This window comes from Papilio xuthus, unplaced genomic scaffold (assembly GCF_000836235.2).
Source record: "Papilio xuthus unplaced genomic scaffold, Pxut_1.1 DF828142.1, whole genome shotgun sequence".
NCBI classification, from domain to species: Eukaryota; Metazoa; Arthropoda; class Insecta; order Lepidoptera; family Papilionidae; genus Papilio; species Papilio xuthus.
Window position 1 is genome coordinate 3,405,809 of NW_013530507.1, and position 25,065 is coordinate 3,430,873.

Sequence of the window (25,065 nt, forward strand, 5' to 3'; positions counted from 1 at the left end):
AGATAAAATTTGCGATGCGCTATGACATATGACTTTAAAATTAAATTATTCAAATCTTTAGTGAGACATTATACTAAACTGATATATAAACACGGCTAAACACTCACGTATATACGTCCGGTGACGGCACCTACTAGTTTCGAGCCCATTGGGGGCCTTTCATCAGGACGCGGCCCGTCGCTCTCTGATATCACGCTCACAGTGAGCGACGGGCCGCGTCCGCGAAATGATACCAGTACCACTCATCCTGATGAAGGGACCCGATGGGCTCGAAACTAGTCGGTGCCGTCACCGGACGTCTATACGTGAGTGTTTAGCCGTGTTTACATATCAGTTGACTTTAAAATGTATTTAAAATTAAACGGTATTTTATATTTTTAGCTGTATTTGATTAAAATAATTTATAAAGGTCAAATTCATTGACGGCTATTTTACTGCGTCGCCAAAATAGCACATTTATATCAGGTTCATTAAAATAGATCAAAGAAAGTTACACCTAAAATATGAAGACAAATTGCGTCACTTATATGCCGGATTTTCTTTTTTTACACTTTAAGGTGGCAAAAAAGCAAGCGGCCACCTAATTCCTCAAAATGGCGAAGTGACCATTGTCCATACCCATCCGCAATTGCAGATGCGACACCAACCTTTAATCGACAGAGGAGGAGACGTACAGAATTCAAATGTATCACTTTCCTATGCGTCTCCTCCTCCATCAAATCCACTTCCCTTTCCTATCCTTTATAAGAAAAAAGAAGAAGAAGCAATTACTTTCACTTAACGGTTGCCTGCTGAGTGGTCGTGTTATTTCACCGGGTGAGACGGCCCTTTCGTGCAACATATGATAAATATTTTTTTAACATTACAAAAAATTGTTCGCCTTTATAACAAAAAGAAAAGAGGCTTGTATTTCCTATTGACAAAGGGAGATGGAATTTAATTCTAATTACAAATCTGTCAACTCTAATTACAAAAAAGTAAACGTAGAGGAAATGTTAATCTCCTTGATAAGTCACTTTGTTATGTAAACAGATTGAGATTTTCGTTAATGGTATTTATTTTTCCTGGACTTGTCACCGGATTTGATACAGATACCGAAAGAAAATAGAATGTATTTAATTTACTTTATATCGTATAGTTATTTTTGTATTAACGTTATATTAGTGATGCCAGAATTAGTGGCAAGAAATTGTTAGGGGAAATAAATACTTTTATATCTTACTAATATTATAAATACGAATGTTTGGATGTATGGATGGATGGATGTTTTAAAGGATCTCCGGAACGGCTGAATAGATCTGACTGAAATTTGGCATAGATGTAGAATATAGTCTGGAAGAACATATAGGCTACTTATTTTTTTTTTACTTCTGCGAGAAAGGAGTCGCGAGCGACAGCTAGTACTTAGTGTAACCGTTTCACTATTAATCGATGATAATATATTAAGTAATATTTATGTATAGGCTCCAAAAAAAATTATAGTAAAATTTTTCTTTTCGCCTATAAACGTATACTTGGTTAAATTAAAACTAAACAAAGTTTGGATCCGACGTTTTCTTGCCGTGGGCTGAAAATAAATAAGGAGCTAGGAGATAGTCTTGTTATTGAAATGTTTTACCGCATTTTTATTATAATATATTTTTATTGCTAATATAAAATTAACTAAGGCTGCACAAATTTATATTTGTATAATTAAACATTCAAGATCGAAAAATTATAAAGGCGTCTGGTGAAACGAGTCAACGCTTCTACTTGATGACCACGACCAGCCGGAATGATGAAATTAATGATTAAATAACCGGATTAGAGTTGCAGGAGTTTATTCATTTTCCTATTGATCTTTGGATGAATACAGATTACAATTTTTGAATGAAATTGTATAACAAATATCTTTAGTTAGTCAACGATTTTTGTCATAAAAGAATCTTTAGTTCATTAAAGAAAAAGTGATAATATATTAAAAAGGTATAAAATGTTTTCATTCTCGATAGAATAAAGTTTATATTTCCGTTTTAGCTCGTTTAAGTTTCTAAGAAATAGAGACGTACAATGTTATCATACCTGTCAGTTGTAGTCTCAACAAGTTAGGGGTTCGTTAACTGACTTATCTCATTATAAGTTGATAATCCAATTAAATGTATTAACTATTACTTAAAAAAACGTAAATGGCTAATATAAATAAAGATAACTAATGTTACTAATATTATAAATGCGATTGTTTAGATGGATGTTTATTAGAAGGTAACAAGAGCGACTGAACGGATCTTGATGAAATTTGGCATACAAATAGAACATAGTCTGGACGATCATATAAATTACTAATTATGTTTTTTATTGCCCCGCGGACGAAGTTACGGGTGACTGCTAGTAGACTATGAAAATATAGATAACTATTACCACAAATGGGTTCTTTTATGATCAAATTATTTTAAGTTTTATTGTTTAATCTGTTTTTTATACAAAGTTTAACGTAAACTTTCACGTCATTAATGTTCTGATCGTTCTTAACATCTACAACGAAACGCACTTCGAGTTCCAACAAACTCCTTTAAGAAACCCTTCAATTTTCCATTTGATTGCACACTCGAATACGTCCAGAACAATTCATCTGTTAGGTAATAAAATTATTAACCGATAAAATATTAAAATGTATTACGAATATCGGTTATTTTCAGAATGTCATATGTTGTATATAATGTAATACAAAAGTAAATGATAACCAACGTAATTGCTTTAAGATTTAAATAGATTCTAATGAAGCAAAATATTTAAATTATCTTATTTCATAATGACAAATATGTCTGTAATTCGGGTACAAGGGTATTCATAACCCTTGTTACATTTGGGAATGGACAAAAAACAAATATGGCCAAGTCTTAAATGGTAAAAACGCCTGTTATATCTTTTGAAAATATATTAGAATAATTAATATAAAGTGATTGAAGATTTATGTTTATAAAGACTACATACCATACGTTAAAGTCGGCATATCAAAGGTTCGGCTTAATTTATGCGGGCACATGAAAGGTTGAGTGACTTCTAGCCGTGGGCGAAACAACATTGCTTTCAAAACTTCGTTCCCTGTAACATCTATTTTGTGGTTTTCAATAAGGCCGACATTACCTTGTATCTTTCAAAGTCAAATTATATTATATACTCCTTTATATATATTCAAACCGTAGTAACTTATATGTTACATTTTATTTCATATTTTTCAGAATTAATTTTCTTACGATTACTAAAGTAGTTTCTAAAGTTATTTTCTAAACTTCCTGGCCAATTAACGACAGTAAGTTGACATTAAGTTAAAATTACTTAACTTTTCTATCAGCAAACTCAAGTTTTATCTACCAATGAGAACAACATCATAAGATCCAACATTGATTGTTATTTGATTTTACATTATTTCAAAATCTAAGTTTTAACAGGCTTAATATTTAGAGAATTCTCGAACTGAAGTCTCACTAACAGCAGAATAAATCTTACAACTAAAATATAGTTCAACTTGTAATATAGTTAACTCAATAATCGTTTATTTTCAACGCAAATTAAAAATAAAAATATTGTTTCATCATCAGCTCACTATACGTCCCCACCGAAGGGCCTGGAGCTTACCCTAAGTTAAGGGTGATTAGGCCTTAGTCAACCACGCTGACCAAGTGCAGGTTGCTTGACTTCACACATATCTTTAAATTTCTTGATATGAGCAGGTTGCATCACGATGTTTTCCTTCACCGTCAGAATGTCGGATAAATGTACATATGTAAATCGGAAATCGAAAAACACATTGGTACATGGCTGGATTCGAACCCAGGACCTGCAGATTACAAGACAAGTGCTTGACACCTGAGCCACCGACACTCTATAAAAATATTGTTTACTTAGTAAATAATACATAGAAAACGTATTGAACGTACAAATAACAATTCGGTTACATTTTATCAATTTAAATCTTCACTAGGTTATATTAAGTTGTTGATAAAAAAACATGAACAAGTACAATTGTTATTCTTTTACGCAAAGTTATTTATTTCCGAACAAAACGTGACATTTCGATTTATCGTATGCTTACAATGGACTAGTCGTCCAAATAATATTACAATAAACAAAAATGTATAATAGAAAAGGTCAAAACAATTTATATTCAAATAACATAAGAATTATAAGTGACTAGCTGTCGCCCGCGACACCGTTCGCACGGAATTTAAAAAAAAGTAGCCAAGATGTTCTTCCTGACTATGTTTTACATCTATATCAAATTTGTTAAGCTGTTCTGGAGATACCTTCAGGCATCAATCCATCATTCTGGATCCTGGTTAATATTTAAAAAAAACCCTAAGACACTAGAGTAGAATGTTATTAAACCTTAAGTTAATTTTGTATAGTATCACTATAAAATAATTTTTAACTTAGTTTTTGCTTTTCCTCAAAAAAGAAATCTCGCCTCAATAAGAGTTACAAGAACACCTCAATTTTCAAAGTTATTAAAGTCTAAGCGTTAATTAGATTAATATAAAAGGGACTCACCTTTCAATCAGTTCGGCAAAAACGTATGAAGTATAGAGAAGTATAAATAATTTTCCTGAAAATACACAAACACAAATCAATATTTTTAAATATATAGATAATGTAATTCTACTAATATATTCTAAAATATTAATATACGTACCCATAACTAAAAATCTTTGCTTTCATTTACCGTAATAAAATCACGTAGAAAAATAAAGTCATGTCACCGTCACTTTTGTTTTGGAAAATTAAGCAATTACTAAGCATGACGTTACTCCAACTTAAGTGGGTGCTTACTGTTAAATTGCTTGTAATTTGAGATCCATAGAGACAATCCATAAAGTTAAATATTCAACTGATAAGATTTTTAGCTAAGAAACGAATATTTCTGTACGTAGGTAGGTAAAGATAACAGATTTCCATTCCTCTTGACAACAGATTATATACAAATGTCAAAAATATTTATTACATAAAGTCGCTTGCAGATTACACATTCAGTTCTCACAGATTATATTTGTACTTCCAGATGCTATTTAATAATCATATTCCATTTTCAAATGACGTTCGATTTTTGTCATGTCGGGAATTCAACATTGTCGTAGCAAATTTTGACGTCAACGTCGCTATCCCATTGGTCGAAATTCGACCAATGATAATTAATATTCACAGTTTATTTATTTTTTGATGAAAAATAACTCATAACAAATAGTGTACTTTTTAGTAAAGCTGACATTAATTGTGAAATATACGTTCGAATGTGTTCGCAAAACCTTAAAATGGGGTACAAAGTTTTATTTCGCCTATAATAATATAATGATTTTGAAGCATAAGGTATGCTTTTTGTTAATTAAAATCATAATTCTTTATATAACTTTTGCGTAGATCGGAATAAAAAAGTAAAAATTAAAAAGATGGGTACTTCGCAAGTGCATGTGACATTTGGTTGTCAAAGTTCCCCCCGCTGTTGGAAAGTTTCCGGATCGTCGGGTACCTTAACTTAGGTAAACAAGCGTAATAAAATCCATAAAAATTAATTTCATAACTGTTTAATTTGTCTATCTTTGCGGTGGTTTGTGTAGTTTTTGACTTCTATTTGTGGTGTGAGAAACGTTTTAAATTAGTACCGGCTAATTGCGTGTAATTTTCTTTTGTGTTCACAAATTTCCGTGGCGATGTGTATCCATCATTGGTCATCTAATCTGAAGGTATGTATTATTCAACCCTTAGTAGCCTGATTTACATACGAAAGTGTACATTTATTTTTAATATTACTGTATTTGCTTGATAAAATAAAACAATAATGATTTTTTTTTTAAATTTCGTTGGAAAGAATATAATACAACAGTAAAATAGGTACAGCCAACCTATAAAAAAACTAATAGCAATGTGAACATTCAGTTTAAAAGATCGGTATCAAAATTGAAACTCTAGGCTAATAAGGGTTAAGTTTACGACACTTGATTTGTTACGTTATATTTATGGAATTTCTCATATGGTTGAAAGGAATTATGTTTTGCCTATTATACTTAATTGTTATACTTACACTTTAAATATATAATCTTTTATGTATTATAAAAAAAATTGTTAGTTTAAATTAAAGTATTCACTTAACTTTTAGATCGTACTAATATTATAAATGCGATTGGTGGAATGGATGGATGTATAGATGTTTGTTTGATGGTATCTCGAGAACGGCTGTATGGATCTCGCTCAAATTTGGCATAGATGTAGAACATAGTCTGGAAGAACACATACGCTACTATTTAAGTTTATTTTTAATACGCGGACGGAGTCGCGGGCGACAGCTTGTAAACTATAAGGCCATCAGTAGCAATGATACATAGAGTCGTAATTGAATTCGTACCAAGTTTAATGTGATTTTATAAACTAATATATTCCATTTATTAATATTAATTTAAGATGATATTTTTACTTGAATCTTTTACAATTTAATGTAATATTATGTATGATGTGAAATTTTTTTGGTAAGTCACGTAAAAACCGCACCCTTGAAGTAGGTCAATCTTCATTTGAATATCTCGAGTATTTTTAAGGTCAACATTCTGCTGCCAAGTTTATTAAGAATACGACGATACTTGTATCTTGTTTGCGGACTTAAAAAGGTTTATTCCTTTGTTAACACAACGATGCTGTGTAATTGAACGTACTACAGAAACGAGGAAAATGTCCATGACAATATTTTCTTCAAGACCATAAAGAAAAATCCTCCTAATACTTAAAATAATTAACATATTGTTGTTTATATTATAATACTATTAGTCCCCCGCGACTACGTCCGTGCGGAATTAAAAAACAGACAATATTAGTAGCCTATATGTTCTTCTAGACTAAGTTCTACATCTATGCCAAATTTCAGCGTGGTCCGTTCTAGACATACCTTCAAACAAACATCCATCCATCTAAACATTTGCATTTATAATATCAGTAAGTTTCTTAATTATGTATTAATTATAGTTATGATAAAAATGCTGAATATTAATTAAAAATGGCCGCCTCCGTCAAATAATATATCTTGTTTAGTAGAATATAGTAAACTTCATAAGTATAAATTCAAGATAGGCCATGTTTAAGTACATTAATATCACCAAGAATAAGTAATTATTTATTTTTCTATTTTACCGTTTCTAATATATTGTGGTTAAGAAATATTGCATGTGCGATACAAATCTAAAATAGTTTTTGGCTGACATCCGTAGCTGCTAGCTACGTCGTAGATAGGTGCTACGGCATTTTAAAAGCTTTGTGTCTCTTTTAGGTCTCTATATCGAATTATTGATTTATAAAGTGCTTTTACTTTGTTTTAATTAAAAAGAGTATACGTTCAATTAATATAATTGGTTTTGCTCTCAACGGCGCTTTATAATGGAGTTATTTTAAAACGTATCGTGTAACTAATGCAAGTTTTATTTTGTTTCGAAAAACAAAGGCTTCTTGATTACACATGAAAAATGAAGATTGAGTATTTTTTTGAACTGGGGTGAACCGAGTAAACAATTTTTATTCATGTTGTTAAAGTTGAAGTAACCTAGAAGTAATGTTTCACTATGATAAAAAGTACCAATCTTTTTTTTAAAGACCTTAAATTAGTGTTGGAAGTTAAAAATAAAAGTTCCAAGTACACATTCTTGTCCTTTAAAGTTGTATGTTTTGCTAATGTCAACTCATCCCAAAAGTTTTATGAGTGCCCTCACTACTTACGAAGTTTGACTCATCCGAGCTAATGAGATCATAACTTTTCGTTTCGTCGAGTCACGTACTTGTTAATGTTTTGTTTTATTTTCTAGGTACAATTAATTTTAATGCAGTCTACATTAACTGTTAGTTAAAACGGCTCCTGAGACCAATCAGCACATAAGTACGGTACGTATTTTCTTTCGCTAATGTATGTACGTATTTAGTTATAACGGCTAAACAGTTTTGGTAAATCTTTTTATAAGTCTGTCTGTTCCCAAGGCCATCTTTGTGCAGGATAATCTCCGGAACGGCTTGACCGATTTTGACGGGACTTTGACGGGAAGGCAGCTGATGCATGCGAGCATATTATAGGATACTTTTTAAATACCGCACTGTAGAAGTCGCAGGCGATGGCTAGTATTGTATAAAATGTTTTATTTTGTACCTTTATTTCTACATTCGAATTCTCTGTCTCAAGTTGTTAAAGTGAAAGAAACAACAAAAAAAACAAACCTTAAGATACGTTTCCACAAATTTTATTTTATATGTCAAGTGCGATCTCGAAGCTTTGTTGCGGCCGTGCATTTTGCTTGAGCACTATTTCGTGTTCAATAGTCGAGAAAACCAACCAGTGTAAATTGAATCAAGTTGTTTTATAACTTTTAACTTTATTGTCATAGGAATAAAGACTAATCGATATGTTACAAGAGTTTTTTTATAAATCGCACACGACATCTAGATTTACCATTTGAGATTTTTGTAAAGGTCGTTAAGGAAATATTTTGATATCTAATCGTATATTTAGTATTACGACTGCCCTCAAAATTTGTATGTTTCAAAGTCTATTACATACTGAGGTTCGCTTGTCGCTATCACTCATCAATGAGTACATTACGTGAATGACATTTAATCATATTTTTCATTAAACCATCATCAATTTAATGGAACTGTGTGTCCAGTAAATTTGCGAGAAAATATTCGTAACATCATCGACAAAATTTGTATTAGTACACCTATCGGACGTAAAGTAAAAAGAAATATCTCATACTTGGTCATACTTTTCAATGACTATGAAAACGAAAGTATTCATGACATTAAAGTTTTTTTTAAATAATATAAAGGTCGAACTGATTGGGTTATTTTCATCATTGGCTTTATAATATTTTCAAATATCGAACATAAAAACATAGAATTTCAAATTATAATCTATTTATGTTTCAAATAATTTTACTTTATTTTATCAACTATTTAATATATTGAAATATTCCGAAAATACATATGTATGTATTTGCCTTTCCCCGACATGTTTTATTAAATTTGTTATTCATTATTCATGCCTTCAATTTCGGTAATATTATGTGCTCCGTATTTAAATATACTTGAGGTTGAGAAGATTGAAAAAAACCGTAATGTTTTAAGTTTATAAATTAAAATATATAATTAATTAAAAAAGTACACTATTATATTGTACTTTTCTTACGTAGTATATGTATATATAAAAGTTTTTATACTTATAACCAAAACGGTAGATGCGAACCGAAATTCATGGAAAAAGGTTATTTCCCTGGCACGTGTATAAATAACCTTTGTTTACTTTCACCCTACGGCAAAACAAGGTCGGATTCAAACTTCGCTTGCTTCAAATTTAACTAATTTAGTGTAAATATCAACAATTATTAGTTACAATAATAACTTCAAAGTTTTTTGTTATATATATATATATATATAATTCTCGTGTCACAATTTTCGTTCCCATACTCCTCCGAAACGGCTTGACCGATTCTCTTGAAATATTGTGAGCATATTGAGTAGGTCTGAGAATCAGCCAACATCTATTTTTAATCCTGCACGGACGGAGTCGCGGGCGACAGCTAGTATAAAGATATTAGAGTAGTTTTCGATTTTAAACATCGATTATTAGATTGATGTAGATGCCAGGTTCAGTAAATCGATATTCGTGAAAAAGAACATTCCCAGATTTTTACCATCTGAAAATACGTCGAGCTGAACACCTGACGTTGCAAATTTCCATTTCTCACCACAGTATAGGAGTTTTAAAAACAAAATTGATTAGGTGAAAAATCGCCTACAATTTGTAAAGTTTCGACAACAAAAAAAAGTGCTACAAAAGTTTTCCTATTTACGGAGAGAGCCGACAATAGGTAATGGAATAGCTTATTGATTTATACGACGGCTGTGAGGTGCAGTCGGCACTGGTTTTAACAAAGTAAGTGGGCGCGGTGCGGTGAAAATGTTTGAAACATGCCTTCTAAGAAATTTACCTACGATCTAAGGAAGACACTAAAATGTTTACGTAGTTACAATATATATAGTAAAAGGTCGTTCAAGAAGCGAGCATACCATTTCCTTAAAGGCCAGCACGCATCTGCACTTCCTCTTGTGTTGTGGATGGCAATAGGTATCGTTGATCACCTCGGTGGTCACACCGTTCGTATGTGTCTTCTCATATATAAAAAAAAAACATTTTTGTTATAAGTGTATTTGTGCTTGAAACATTATTATTCTGACAATTATTACGACGTTGGTAAGGAATGTTTTAATAGATTAACCGTTGTTTTCTGAGACCAAAATCTCTGTTTCAAACATATCGTCATCCCTGTCATAATCTTTTACAAAACAGAGATGTTTCAAGAGAGGATTTTGGTTTAAAAACCCACGTTAATTCTTTTAGAATGAACATTACTAGTATAGTAGCAATCAGTATTGCGTTTGAGCTATTTGGTATATCTATTTATTGTTAAGCTTCCTATCTATAATAACCACCTGCATTTACTATAGATATCTTCGCTGCCAATTAATAATTTAATCTATAAGTGGATTAACTCGCGGAATCACTTACAATGGGGCTTCCCGTTTCATTAGTATTGTGGTCGCATAAATCTTGAACACGATCTATATTGTAAAGTCAAAGAAAATATTATGCTATTATAATTAGGAGAAGTAAAGTATTTTATGTTTTAAACTATTCGATTTGTTTGTTTCTAATATGTTATTTATATTAATTAGATAAAGACATAAAAATTTCATCATACTATCTTACTAATATTATTAATGCGAATGTTTAGATGGATGGATGAATGTTTGTTTGAAGGTATCTTCGGAACGGCTCAACAGATCTCACTGAAATTTAGCATAGACATAGAGCATAGCCTGGAAGAACACATAGGCTACTTATTGAGTTATTTTTTAACGCCATGCGGACCGAGTCGTAGGCGATAGTTGGTATTATATTAAATAATTTAAGTTACTGTAAAATACTTTGTAGTTTTTTTTTAAGAATTTATCTGAACGCAACGCACGAACTAACGCACAATAATTAAAAGTATATATATATATAGTGGTCACGGTATAAAAAGGTTGATATATATTAAATCTAAAATCTATTTGAAATACTAATTTTTTTAGTAAGACAAGAAATATTTTAGGCTACATATTGAAGTTACGTTTGCTACAACCTCGATATAAGTTTCTAGAAAGTTTTTCGCTTTGAGAATATTTGGTGTAATAGTTTCAAGTACAAAATTGAGGTCCATAAAATTGTTTACTATCAAACAAAGGACATATGAATCAGAAGTTTTTGATGGTTAATATAGTTTTATTCATTTGAAACACATTATGTGAACATTTTTTACTTTAATATTTAACTACAATTACGACGAAAATAACAGTTAAATAATATCTTAATAGTCAAGTTAATAATATTATAAATGCAATTATTATGAAAAATCTATTTAAAATACTTAGATAAGGAAACCAATAGGAAAACAATAAAAATCTAGGATTATTGAACGAATGCACTTACCGTGGCTTTCTGAGTCCGAAATATTTGTTTATCCGAAATATTTGTTTATATAATATATATTGTTATCTCTGTATTGTCAAAGATAATTACAGGGATGACGATATGTTTTATACAGAGATTTTGATATCAGAAATCCACAGTTAGTTATGTCTACTAACTGAATTTTATACGTTACGTAATCTCAATTATAGTTATGCTAATATTGGCTGGTAAATTATACGATATTTAGATTTACCGTTACCGTTTAATCCTACAAATTAGAAGCATGAGCTTCTGTAAGCTCTTTTAGATATTAAGCGCTACGTATTGAGATGAAATGATAATATAATCCTTATATCTAAAATGGAAACATCTTCCAACTACATTTCTCTATAGATATTAAACTAGTCTCTTTTATAGCAATTAGTGGAAATTCTGCTTTATTTAGGTACTAGTCGCACGCGATTCCGTCCGCGTGGAATTAAAAAAAAACTAATTAGTGGCGTCGTGTGCTTCCAGATTATGTACGTCAAATTCATCGAGATCCGTTCAGCTGTTTAGGAGACACCTTTTTTTCATCCATGTAAACTTTCGAATTTATAAAATAACAACAAAATAAGTAAGATTAACATTCTTCCGGTAGCTAATTTTATGTGTGGTAAAGGTGAAAATTTGGTATTTAATTTTTCAATTATCTTCGGAATTATGTCCTAGTACAAATATTATTAATTGCATATTGTTAGTATAATATTAATATATATACTCAAAGGCATAATACTTATAGACTTAAATGAGTAGAGTAAAACTGCCAAGTAATATGAAGAGAGATTAATCTCCCAAAATAAATTCTAAATGCAGACATGTTTATGACATTAATAGATGATTGATTCAACATTTGACTGTCGAATATTGGCGATGACGTCACTTCTTTAATACAAAACACCAATAAACGTGACGAGGCATTTTAATTTATGCTCACTTCGTGCCATAAATTTCAATGGAATATAAGGGAAAATTAATACGTTATTGTTGGTTTAATGGAAAAAGTAGTAACTCTGTTTCGATTTAATTCTGTACAGTCAGCTGCATATATTTGTATACATTTAAAAAGTTTTGACACTTTTATTGGCCGTCGATTTCAAAAATACGTATTCGTCAAGATCATTTACTCATGGGCGGAAGAATAGAGACCATTTCGTGCACATTTTTATATATGTATACATTTTTAAAACTTAAAGTGCATAAAAGTTTCTGAAGCCTGGTAAAGGTATACATATTTATGCAGCTGACTGTACATGGACTTAGCTTCAGACTTAAGTAATGTCAACTGAGTGCTTGTTTAGTTTCGCGTTTGCATTGCACAAGAATAAAAAACTTTTGTTATTTCAGTTTTTTCCAGGAGAATGATAGGGATGACAATATAAAAATAAAAATATATTTTTCTGGATATTTTATTAAAGATATAAACATTCATTTACATTCATTTGATAAAAGATTTGTGGTTACGTACATTTACGAGCAGCTAGATACATTTATCTTATCACAATAAACAATAGAATTATTAATAATCAATGGTTTAATTAATAATTAATTTATAAATAACATTTACCCGCATTATTAATTATAAATCTTAAAAATAATAAAAATCAATAAATTTTAAAGCAAAAAACAAAGTTACATAGAAATATTTGAATTTTTGTATTAATCAGTCATATACAAAACAAAGTATAGGTATGTGGTATTTACTTATCTATTTAAAAAACAATCTTGACATAAAGTAAATTTGTATATAACCAAGTACATTATTAGAAATAATTTAATTACATATCAAACAATGTCCACAAATTACACGTAGTAGCCATGATTTTTTAAAATTGTGGATCTGTTTCTTTAAATGAATATCGAAGAAAAATGTTTTTACAAATCTTAATTTAAACCTAGTTTCGATTCAGTTATGTTATTATAATCAATCAATTTATCTTAATCTTAACTCCTTCACATTTATTTTTTATTTAATATAAATACATTATATAAATTATAGTATATTATTTGTTTGAAACAAACTTTTAAGTAGGATATATAATTAATTTTAAAACTTTACGATATGCTAAACTTTATGTTACATACAGCGCATTGTTTCCCAATTTATTTTCTGATTACTACATTATTACATCTATTAATATATTATATATTTGGCATAAGTAGGAATCAACGGTACAAAATTTACATTAACAACACGTACACAATAACAAGAGATGCTTGTGGAATTCGATGTCACCGCCCCCTCGTCTTACCGCTCCCCTATTCTGTACATCGAACATCTATGGAAGTTATGTCACGTTTTTTTCTCTTCACAGATGATTAGCTTATTACAGCATGATATAAATATTCACGTATAGTTAAAGAATTAAATTCGACTTCCCCTTAGAACTGAATATGGTACTATTAACTGATACTAGTTAACTTAGTAAATATACATACTGTTATGGCTAGTTTTCTACCTAAAAGGGATAAAAACTTAAAGCTATATGTAGTTGGAGCTAGCCTCAAGGGTGGACTGAAATCTGTCAACTGCCAATTTTTTTATACTTCATTCGTTAAATTTTAAAAAATAATACTATTCCATTGTAATTTTTTGTTATAAATAATTTATAAAGTTTCGTAAAAAATCTTTTATTTTGAATATTCTATTAAAATTCGAAGGAAGTTAAGTGACAATTCACCTAAATAGGTAACAAATGAACGTTCTTAACTGTACGTTTTTCGTACAGCTTTGACGTCATCGGACTTAAATGTCATGTTATTGTGTACGAATAGTATACATTTTACACCCGTTAATATGTAACTTTGTATTTACAATAGTTAATTGCAAAAGAAAAGAAGAGAATCAAATAAGAAATATAAATTAAAAATCACAATAAGAGTTCTTGAATAGATGTAATAAAGCTTTTGAAAGACCTAAAGGTTAACTATACTATGTGTATTAAACTGTTATAGAAGTAAAAAGCATATAAAATAATTTAAGCAATACGATAAATATTCATCAAATTACAACTACATTTTTTTAACAAATATCACTTAATTTACTCTCGCGACTGTACTAACAAATAATATTTACAAATGCAACAAGCCATTTAATATGTAAAAACCTTATTTATCATATATGTTTATATAAAAGTCTTTTATGAAAAAATTGTACATTCAATTCACATTTTCGGAAGCTAGAATGATTCAATGTATACCGAGGCTGAGGGAACTTATTTGTCTAGTTAGTCATGGGTAACTCAAATAAAATTGATGACTTGTAGATCAGTTCATGGTTTACATGTGTGAAGCAGTGAATCAGCTCGCATCTCAGTACAAATGTACCTGTATAGAGATATGATTTGCATTTCGAGCCCCGAACTGCGAGTCATCAGGCAACTCGCGTCTTTTCGTCTCAAAAAATTACAACATCCAGATGAACCGTGAGCTGTCAATTTAGTTGTTGAGTTCTAGCTCAATGGTTCAAGTCTATGTGATCTGAACGATTGATCCGGTTTTGAGTTTACGCACGTCTATGTCTAGTTGTAGAATCAACTTTAAGAAAGTGGTTTTAGATCAGAGATTCACAAACTTTTCTTTGTCATAGACGCTGTTTAAAATTTTCTTTCGGTGAACCCTCTGATGATATATTTCTATGTGAGCTTTCAATTTTATCCCACCATCATCACGTAGGGTTTCACTGTTTATATGGTCTAGACATGTTCAAATTATAGCAATATTTAAGAAGATTCAAGGAACTAGAAAGGCCACTATACAGACGGTTTATTTGCAATCTAATAAGATTTTAGTAACTGCAGTTTGAATATATTTTCAATTTATTGAGTTACATGCAGGAAATAATTAAAGTTGAATTAATCAATTGCGTATATACAAACATCTTCAAAGTATAATATCTTACGCTTAAATGCATTTCGTTTTGTAATTCATATCGCTACTTACAATATCTTAAACATACTTAGTCATGACATAATAATATTCGTATAAAATAACATAGATTAACCTTTGTTCCTGAATCGCATTAGTACCTAGTTCCAATTACTGATGAATTACAGTTGAATAAGAGCCGGCTTTCACTGCCGAAACATATAATAATATGTTGTCATATTTCACGACTGTTACTGGTACTGTAAACTATACAATCTGTATCAGTTATTTGGTTAGTGGAAACAAAAGATGGCGGCTTAGAAAGTGCGCATGCGCAAATACTTACACCACATCGCATCGGCGATTAATTTAAAGTATTAAACATATCTAGCGTTGTAAAGTTTAAGTCTGTGGGTCGGTTGTTGGAGGAGATTGTGGGGGATGTGAGGGCTGCAGGGGAGGCGGTAGATGGTGGGCCGAGGGGGTCATCCTCCTCGGGCAATGTGCGCAGGCGGTGCAGCCTCCCCCGCCCCGCACCTCACACCGGTGACTGGTCGCCGCTCGCGCTCCCGCTTGTTATGTACTCCTGAAGGCAAACCTAACACTACATACAAAAGTAATGGCTTGAAATTATTGTATATTAGTTTACTTTTCTCTTTCTTTCTGTGCTTTCTCATTACCAAGTCGCCAGACTATGTCCAAGCATTATACTTCTTATTATTGTCTTTTTGCAGTCAAACTGTATTGATTCTTCTATTGATTTGAACTTTTGTAGTAAATTAATTACTTTTCCTTGTTCATTTCAGACTCGTCTGCTTCCTCGGGATTTGTTTAAATCAAGTAAGTGTAAGTATTTTTTAAATGTTTCAATTTTACTATCAATCATGATCGGAACCCTGGTTGCCCTTTTTATTATGAAATGTAAAAAATAACTATGTATGAAATATGAATAGTTTTAATTACAGAAACAGAGAGTTCAAGTGGCCAATTATTTTATCAGATGTGAGAATTAATTACCAACTTTTATTTGCGTTCAGGTGCTGGTATATTTTAACTCTAGCGATGCTTTATTTAGTTGTTTATACGTAGCAAAATGTCTTCGTTCTTTCAATAGCAATAAGGTATATACGTAATGAAATTATTATGGTATACTTTAAAACAGTCACTATTAATTTTTATCTTAGTAGTAGAATTATTACGTTTTAATTTAAGATCTTATGACCTTGAGCATGCTGTATAAAATTTGATCTCTGACTCATTAACATAAAGTCAATCGCTTTAAATCAACAATGACATTTCAGAATTAAAAAAAGTTAACGGGTGAATAATCTTCTTTTTTCTTCAACAATTTTATCTCCGAGCAAAGGATAGCCGCAAGTATTTTCAATTCCGTCCATCAAGGACGAAGGCCCGTCAACATTAGGAAAAGGTCCAAATCGTTTTTAATGGTTCCACCTCCATTACCGTATTGGGAACCTATAACTTGAAAATGCGTACCCAGCGAACAGAAAATGTACAGTGAACGATTTTTTATTTAACAATCGGAATAATGATAAAAATCTGCACATACTACAAAAAGGTCTATTACGGACTATAGGCCGCTTACAGACGAAGTGTAAGTGACTTTGAGTTTTTTAGACCAGTGGTGTGTAATCAAAAGAAGTTTATTTAGCGATCCTTCTAAGAACTATAGGGACATATCGTACTGGAGTGAACGCAGAAGGTAAGTACTACGTAGCATTTGCCTGTCGTTGACGGGTGTAATACGCGTGGTTGTCGTGGGCGCTACGGCAAGTCTAACAAATCTTAACTCTTTAAGCGAGAGTGTGTAATATTGTTTTCCGTAGTACGTACTTTTTTAGTACTTACAGCGTGCAGATGTCTGCCGTCGATGTGCGGTGCTAATGACGTCCTAGGTACCAGTAGAGTCGTTGTTGTTGTCTCTGACGCTGCAGACTCCCTCTTCGAAGGATGGCTGTACAACCTGTCCCATGACTTAACGTCAACATCTATTTTGCTAGGAATGTAGAAGCTAATTGTATACAGTGTCACATATTTTGCTGGCCTTGGTTGAATTACAAAAATAAGTTTTAATGTTTTTTCTTAATTAAGTTCTTAAAAGTTTGTAAAACTAATTTGATATTAATTTTTATCTCAATGTCTAGGTAATTTAATTTTATAACTAAAATCAATAAGTTATAAAACTTTTAATATCAATTAATACAATTTTCTTATAAACAAGTTTAATGGACCTAGCTTTTAGTGAGTTTAAATTGTGCGAGATATCGTGGTTCATTTATTTTTCGTATAAATTTATTTTACACAAAACATCGAAGCAAACAATGATAAATAAAAAGCAATATTTACCCTTTATTATATTTTCTAATACTTTAACATCATGCATATTAAATTAATTACCTGATAAAAACAAAAATATTCTTTTTTTTGTTATTTGTTAGCAAAGCTACATGCATACTATATTACATTACTAATGAAAATCGTGCAACAACGCTATTAATGATGAGAACATTAAATAGTAATGTTAACGAAACATATGATATTTAAAAAAATAACAAAAAAAGCGGATAAAACATCGATTTATTCAAAAGAATATTGTAACAAAATATAAAATAATTTTTCGTCCATATCCATATTAAATCCATGTGTTTTATTATCTCTTCATGTAACTCTTTGAAGCGCGATATCCGTTTGTCTTCATAATTCTTCAAACAGTGAGCCTAACAGAAATAAAAATATAATCAAAATATGTATATTTTTAAATCGCCAATAGAGCAGAGCTTAGTCATAGTTAAGAGAAGAACATACGATAGCGGAATAGTAGCTTCGATTCTCGCCATTTGATTTAACAAGCCTAAAGCCTAGTAAATTGTTAAAAGAGAAATCAAATAGTAAATCTGGTAATATTAAAAAATATATGTATATCAGCTAACTGATATTTAAAGTAGGATTTTTTTTATATATTATAAGGCGGCAACTATTAAGCGGCCATCGGAATTTACGAAAGTTGCCAAATGGTGAAGTTAAGTTGTGCATAACATAATTTACTTTATATTTTTGCTATAATGCACACATAAGGATTATTTCTATTTAATTTTACATTAAATTGGTTTCTTTTTTATTTATTTTTCATAAGTACATTTTTCAAGTTGTTTAACCTTTGATATGACCTATGCGATGTAAAAGTTTAATTAATTTCTTTCATGGTTTTATACTAGTCACGAAATATTAAGAAATGTTTTTTTGTGCAACAATCTTAGTTACAATAATAAAGATTTAATCACGAAAACCCGTTATTAAGGTAATTAACATGCAAGAAAAATGATGCATGCAGATTAATTTTTATATAAGCAGGGGTATATGAAATGATGTTAAAAATTTAACCAAACACATAATTATAAATGTAATCTAATTCTTAATCAACTAATAAATATTCTAGTTTATATACTTTATCAATGGATTGTAAATTTCGTTTGTATTTCTCAGAATATAAATGTATTAGCAAAAAGGGATCTACATCATTTTCAGGAAATTTCCTATCGCTCTGTGGCATGTCTATATTACTATAATATAAATTTCAAGTGCCGTAACATCTGTATTTATGTATTTAATACTATTTAATAAAAAAATAAAGTTACTTGATACTTATCATCACTATTTTTTATAACAGAATGATGGAGATGGCCACATTATAATTCAGTTGTTACGACGGTAGAAAATAACTGGTATTGTGATTTTCAAATATCTTAGCGGCTTGGGGCAACATATCGCTACGTAAAACGCAAATTAGAGTGTAGAAGGGCGTAAAATACCATGGAAGGTATAAGCGCAAGCTGACCTTGAACCACCATAAGATTGAAATGGTCAGTATACCTTATACTCTCTGTTCTGGAGCGTGGTGACCAGTCTTTAGAATAAGAGGCGCCTCGCCGCCTGCCGCCGCCGATGGTACGGCCAGTCTTCCACCGTTCCACGTGGTATCTGATCGCATGCCGCACCTCCGTGTTCATGAAGCAGTAGAATAGAGCTACCGTAAAACCCTAAGAACAGATATTAAAGTTCATTGTCACATTCATACGGTTAGTGGTCAAAAAACTTAACAAATTTACTAGGAACTCGTAGTATAAGACATTTTCTTTTACTCAGATCTTTTTATTGAGAATCATTCGTTTTCGCTAGGGGAGTCCTTTAGTATATATTTCTCGTACTAAAACTACACTAAAGAGACCACTTAAGAATTTGTGAGTGGCAGCAATTGCTGCTGTGTTATCATAAAATAACAGGAGGGTAGTTTCTGTTTGAAGAAGTATTATGCTTTACTATCTGTTATTCGTATTCGAAATTTCAAGATGTTCCCTTTGTTGTATGATTAGCCTACGGCGGTTATTAACTTCTGAGATGTGTTCTTATTTGTTATGTGTGTAGACTACAAATTATTATATTGATCTTAGAGACGCTTGTAAGCTTTCTGTTACCAATTTACTTGAACACAACGTAGTTCTATTTCTTAAAAAAGAATAGCACAAGTACACAAGACATGACTGCTTGATAAATCTACCATTGACATATGATTGGGAATCTTGTTACCATAATTAAAACGTTTGCATAGATGTATAATGTTTGTTAACAGTTAACTCTAAAACTTCTAACCTGATCTGAATGAAATTCAGGGTACAGATAGATTACAGACAAGAATAGTGTGTAGTTTTCAATATTTTAGGCTTTTTCTTACCTGAGTTGATAGCATCAGTGCTCGAGTGTAGTCAAATGCATGCGCGAACCAGGAGTCATCATTAGGTCCGCACAACACAAGCAAGTTAGTGATGCCCAGTAGTGGGATCAGGACCAACAGAGCTTTGGTCGCCTTCCTGTATTGCTCCGTTTCCAATGTATTCGCCGATCGCAATTTTGTTATTAAAACCTATTGATTAAATAGACAATTAACTACGTAATAAATTAATAGAAATTTTAATGTGGTTATTCATGTTAATTTGTACAATTTCCTTTTGGATTTGCGTAGAGTCAAGGTCATGACCATGATACAAATGTTCATAATTTATGAAATAAAACGTACGTTATAGTAAGGATAATATATTTGTACTCACCCACATGATCCTTATAAGAAAGAACAGGTTTAACGCCAAGCCAATTAAAGCTGGTGCTTTGTGAATCCAGTCGACTTGGTGTTCGTGGATCCAAAGACACATTTTTGTATCGCTGGCGATAGTTAACTGTGAACAAATTAACAAATATTAAAATTATAATTTATAAAGTAACAAGTCATTAGAAAAACGACAAACGTGAATAGTAAGATTTAGCGACATAGTTTAAAAAATCAATAGTTTGGGTTAACCCAGTATTTAATCGTTAAGTAATGTGTTAAAAAATTTAAGAGGCAGATTTCAATGCTCACCTCGTCAGGACCGGTGGAAGGGACCACAGTTACGAAGCACCGTGAAATAACCCATATTATGATGAATATCGCGGGTGCACCTAAAAAATAATAAGCAAATTAATTTAACTAAAATGTTTATCGATTATTAACAAAATAATGATTGTGTTAGCTTGAGCATCATTGAATAAGTCCATACAACAAAACATTAGTTATATTCGAGAATATTTACATTTTAAATTATTAAATATTCATAAAACTAAACTAGTTATTTTTCCTTTCATAAAACTCCATAGAATAATAATATCAATAAAAGGTTTTTCCATTTATGAATGTACATTTGCATTTTTCACTTGTTTTAAAAACCAATAACATTATGTTTTACGACTGTAAAATGATGTACAGCATACATTACGCATTTTTATAAGCTAACCACAAACTACTTAAATACAAAAAGCGCATTGCATTGTGTATTCTGACACGTGCTGTTAATACGACTTGACCGACTTTAGTGTCCTTCAAATAATCTTTCTTTGCAGACAAACTGTATTGTGATAATTTCTTTTATCGCTTTTTTAAAACAAAGTTATACGGTTACAGTTTCTAGGTCATATGATTGTCCTTGACTCAAGTATGTGCTGTTGTTAGACTAAAAATAAAGTAAAGAAAAGTTTTTGAATAGTTAACTCACCCCAACCTATAGTAGTGTAAACTTTAAGTTTGATATTTTCAGCTGTAAATGTTTCAACAACTAACATGTATAGGTACAGTCCTGAAATCGTAAAGTTTAGCATTAAAATATATTTCAAATATATATCTTTAAATTTAAAAAAAAAAATCCCGAAACTAAAATATGTAAGGAGTACGTATAACAATTAGAAATTAAAAAGAAAACGCGTTCTTTTCTAAAAAAAAATATTTTTGAAAAAAGAACGCTTTCAATTACCTTTTTCTATTTATGAGGCACTATTAATTTTTTGTAATACAAAAAAATGAAGTTAATTATTAAAAGTATATAATTAAAAATTTACCTTCTACAAGCATCCAGAAGAAATTAGTGAGGTAGAAATAATGCATGCAAATAACTAGTATCATACACGAGGTTTGATCTTGTTGAGCTTCATCCGACCAATTCTACAAGAAATATACAAATTATTACATAACTATGTTCCATATCGTTTGCGTATTTCAGCAAGATCTATGTGGTTGTTCTGGAGATACCTTCTACATTCATCGAACCATACATTCCAACATTCCCATTTATATTAGGAAGATATGAAGTGTCTTTTTTTTTACAAACTATACAGTTTTTTGTTTAGGCCGTTGTGAGCACATGTGACAACATGGGTTAGAAATAATCTATTTTCTTCGAATGTATTATCCCTTCCCGATAATATAAAGTGTACGTGAGGTTTTTTTGGTAGATTATATAGAATAGTAAACATTTTGAATTGTAAAATATTACTAAAATTAAAACTTATTTTTTTCCTCCCTATGTACTTTTGTTGTGTTAATTTTTCTCTGACAATATATGATTTTGTTAATAATTGTAAGAAATAATTTATGACTAACATTCCAAATTAAGATTTGACTTTTCCCTTTCTATTGTATTTCAAAGTTCCTGCATTAAATGTAAATTTCCCTTTTCAATGTAAATGACTAACAAACTTTTTGAATTAACATATCAACCAGATCTACTTTGGCTTTTAATATAAAGTCGGAAAACATTATGAGACTCAAATATATTAGATACTAGCTGTCGTCTGCGACTCCGTCCGCAAGAACTAAACTAATTAAAAGAACTTGATTAGAAGCCCATGTGTTCTTAGAGACTATGTTCTACATCTATACCAAATTTTAGCGAGATCCATGCAGCCGTTCTGGAGATGTCTCGAACATCCATCCAAACATTCGCATTTATAATATTAGTAAGATGTATTCGCACTTTGTGACTTTAATTAGTAGAATTACGCTAATGCTTTTTATTGGCATTCTTTTCCTTTATCAAACATATACTTTCGTTTTTTTTGGTGATGATATTTTTGCACTGTTTGTGCAAGTATTGTGAATTTATATGTTAATATTGTAGATACATACTATATCACTTACCTGTAAAGCTAAATTTAACATCCAACTGCACGCTGATAATATATATGTAGACATAAGATTTGTATGTATAGTATTTCTAAGACATCTTAAATCCCTGAAATAAAGAACACTCTGTAGTACAAATTATGAATTACTATTTTATTACTTTATAGTCATAAACTTTATTATCTACTAATTAAGAGAGACATCAAACAACTAAATACATAGCAGTCAAAGAACTATACGTTTGGATGTTTTGAAACATGGCTTCATACTTTCATTATTCTCGCCTTTGCACCGCGGTTTTGAATCGTTTATTTTCCTTACAAAGGCATGAAACGAATTTCAAGCGTTAGAATTTTCATTTTATTATAATATAATAGTCATAAAAGAGAAGTGTCAACTTATTTTGGTTAAGACTAGTACGTAGTCTTTGGACTAACCCAACGTAACGCTACTTACATTAGTTTGATTAGAAACCCACGTACTTTAGTGAACTGGTGCTTTGGATCATGGTGAAGTATTTATTTATTTTAAAACTAGCTTTCTTCATTGTTAAATTAATTATTAAAAGCAACTGGATTACTTATTAGTCTTCACAAATATGTGGGCTGTCAACTACGAAACGTATTTTACAAATTTTAAAGCGTCTCTCGTTAATATCTATTTAAGTAACGCTAAAGCTATATTTATAATAATAATAGTAGTGTTTACTCACTTAAAATAGAGAAATACAAAGACGGCAAGCGATAGTACGGCTAAGCTGAGGGAGTAGCCGGCGAGGTAGATGAGGCTAGCGACATCTGTGGGGGATACGTTGGCGATGCGTTCCGTACAGTTGACATAGTCCGAGTAGTTATGCCACATCCCGTCCAGGCAGAGGCGAGACGCATTCTCTGTGAATATCAAATCAATAAGCAAGGATTATACTAACACCCTTTTTCCATTAAGCTGTTACTGAAAGCATTTATATGGGCGCAGCTGTGACGTTCGGCTTTAGTGGAATAAGAGTCTAATACTGAAACCTGAGTGTGAGTCCTGTTTTGAAATAATCATCTCGCTATGCTCTAATAAACTGTTGGTAAATGTATAATTTATTTGTTTGAATATCATGCTAATTGTGGTTTTCATTGGTTTTTTTTAAGCTACTTCGCTGTTTTTTAATTTTATTTGACGTTTTAAAAATTCTCTCAATTTATAATGTTTAAAGCGCGGATTAGCGCGGCTATAAACCGTATAATTTTATCATAAAACGAAGAAAAGCCCTCACTTAAGTTTATTACAACTTTGTTTTGAAGGTTGCCTGCCCACTGACTCGAAATAATTCATAACAAAAGCCGTTGACTTGTTTTGAACACAGTTGCCATAAAATACGAATCAAAAAATAAAACCCAAACAAAAAAGTTTTTGCGGCAAAAAAAACAGTTGATTGCGGTGACAGTGATAAATTATTCATTATTATGAAAACAAAACTTTGCTGAGTGGAAAAACAAAGTCTTAAAATTAAAAACTACCGCTGAAGTCTCTTTACTCTTGTAGGTTGAAGAATGTTCAAATCTTATTTCTTTATAATGGAAATTATAAAAAAGATAGGTACTGACGAATCTTAATCAATATTTTCTAATCAAATTTTTATTAATTTGGTAACCACAAGGCGACGAATACTGTCAAAAAATTACATCCTGTATTTATAGGTAGATTATAAAATCTACTTTGATTAATACGATTTATGTCTTACGTAACAGACGAGTTTTCTAACAACATTTGATCTACGGACCTGTTAATATGTTTGTGAAAATAGACTACAAGAAAACATCTGAAATGAATTATTAAAAAACTTGCTATGACATTTACATCAGGAGTTGACCGTTTATTGACTTGTTACCTCATTTTAATATGTGAAACGAAAAAGATTTTTTTTTTATTATTAGTATAGGACATTATTTGATTGACTTTAGGTATATGTCACATTTAAAAGACCTCTAAACCACCTTGTTTCGATTTATCTATACAATAATATTTACTTACGCGTATCATCATATTGGACGCCGTGAAATTCACTAAAACACTTTTGCACGGCCAATGTATACCATGGCGTGGGGTCCCAGCAAAGGAGTCCATCGTAGTACGCCGGGCAGAAGTTTTCCGAGAG

At 31.0% G+C, this 25,065-nt stretch overlaps 1 protein-coding gene across 6 annotated transcripts; it reads right to left on the reverse strand.

Annotated features, from left to right (window-relative positions):
* Positions 1-14,186: 14,186 nt before the first annotated feature.
* Positions 14,187-25,025, reverse strand: Dh44-R2 (Diuretic hormone 44 receptor 2). 6 transcript variants are annotated; one of them, XM_013307690.1, is made up of 11 exons: positions 24,942-25,025; positions 23,632-23,809; positions 22,935-23,028; positions 21,857-21,959; positions 21,517-21,597; positions 20,847-20,926; positions 20,539-20,664; positions 20,166-20,354; positions 19,307-19,473; positions 17,285-17,399; positions 14,187-16,019 (listed from the first exon to the last, which is right to left on the reverse strand). In XM_013307690.1, the coding sequence occupies exons 2-11, from the start codon at positions 23,778-23,780 to the stop codon at positions 16,014-16,016; spliced, it is 1,110 nt and encodes a 369-aa protein (XP_013163144.1). In that variant the 5' UTR covers positions 23,781-23,809; positions 24,942-25,025; the 3' UTR covers positions 14,187-16,013. The 6 variants fall into 6 exon arrangements, with proteins under 6 accessions (XP_013163144.1, XP_013163140.1, XP_013163139.1 ...); XM_013307686.1 differs by having other exon boundaries at positions 14,188-16,013; XM_013307685.1 differs by having other exon boundaries at positions 14,188-16,001; positions 17,270-17,399.
* Positions 25,026-25,065: the final 40 nt, after the last annotated feature.

Coding starts and splice junctions, on each gene's coding strand:
- Dh44-R2 (XM_013307685.1), bottom strand. CDS start 23,780: ATGTGGCATAACTACTCGGACTATGTCAACTGTACGGAACGCATCGCC. Junction 21,598..21,856: donor CTTCTGGATGCTTGTAGAAG/GTAAATTTTTAA, acceptor TTACGATTTCAG/GACTGTACCTATACATGTTA. Junction 16,002..17,269: donor ACGCTGTAAGTACTAAAAAA/GTACGTACTACG, acceptor GTTTGCCTTCAG/GAGTACATAACAAGCGGGAG.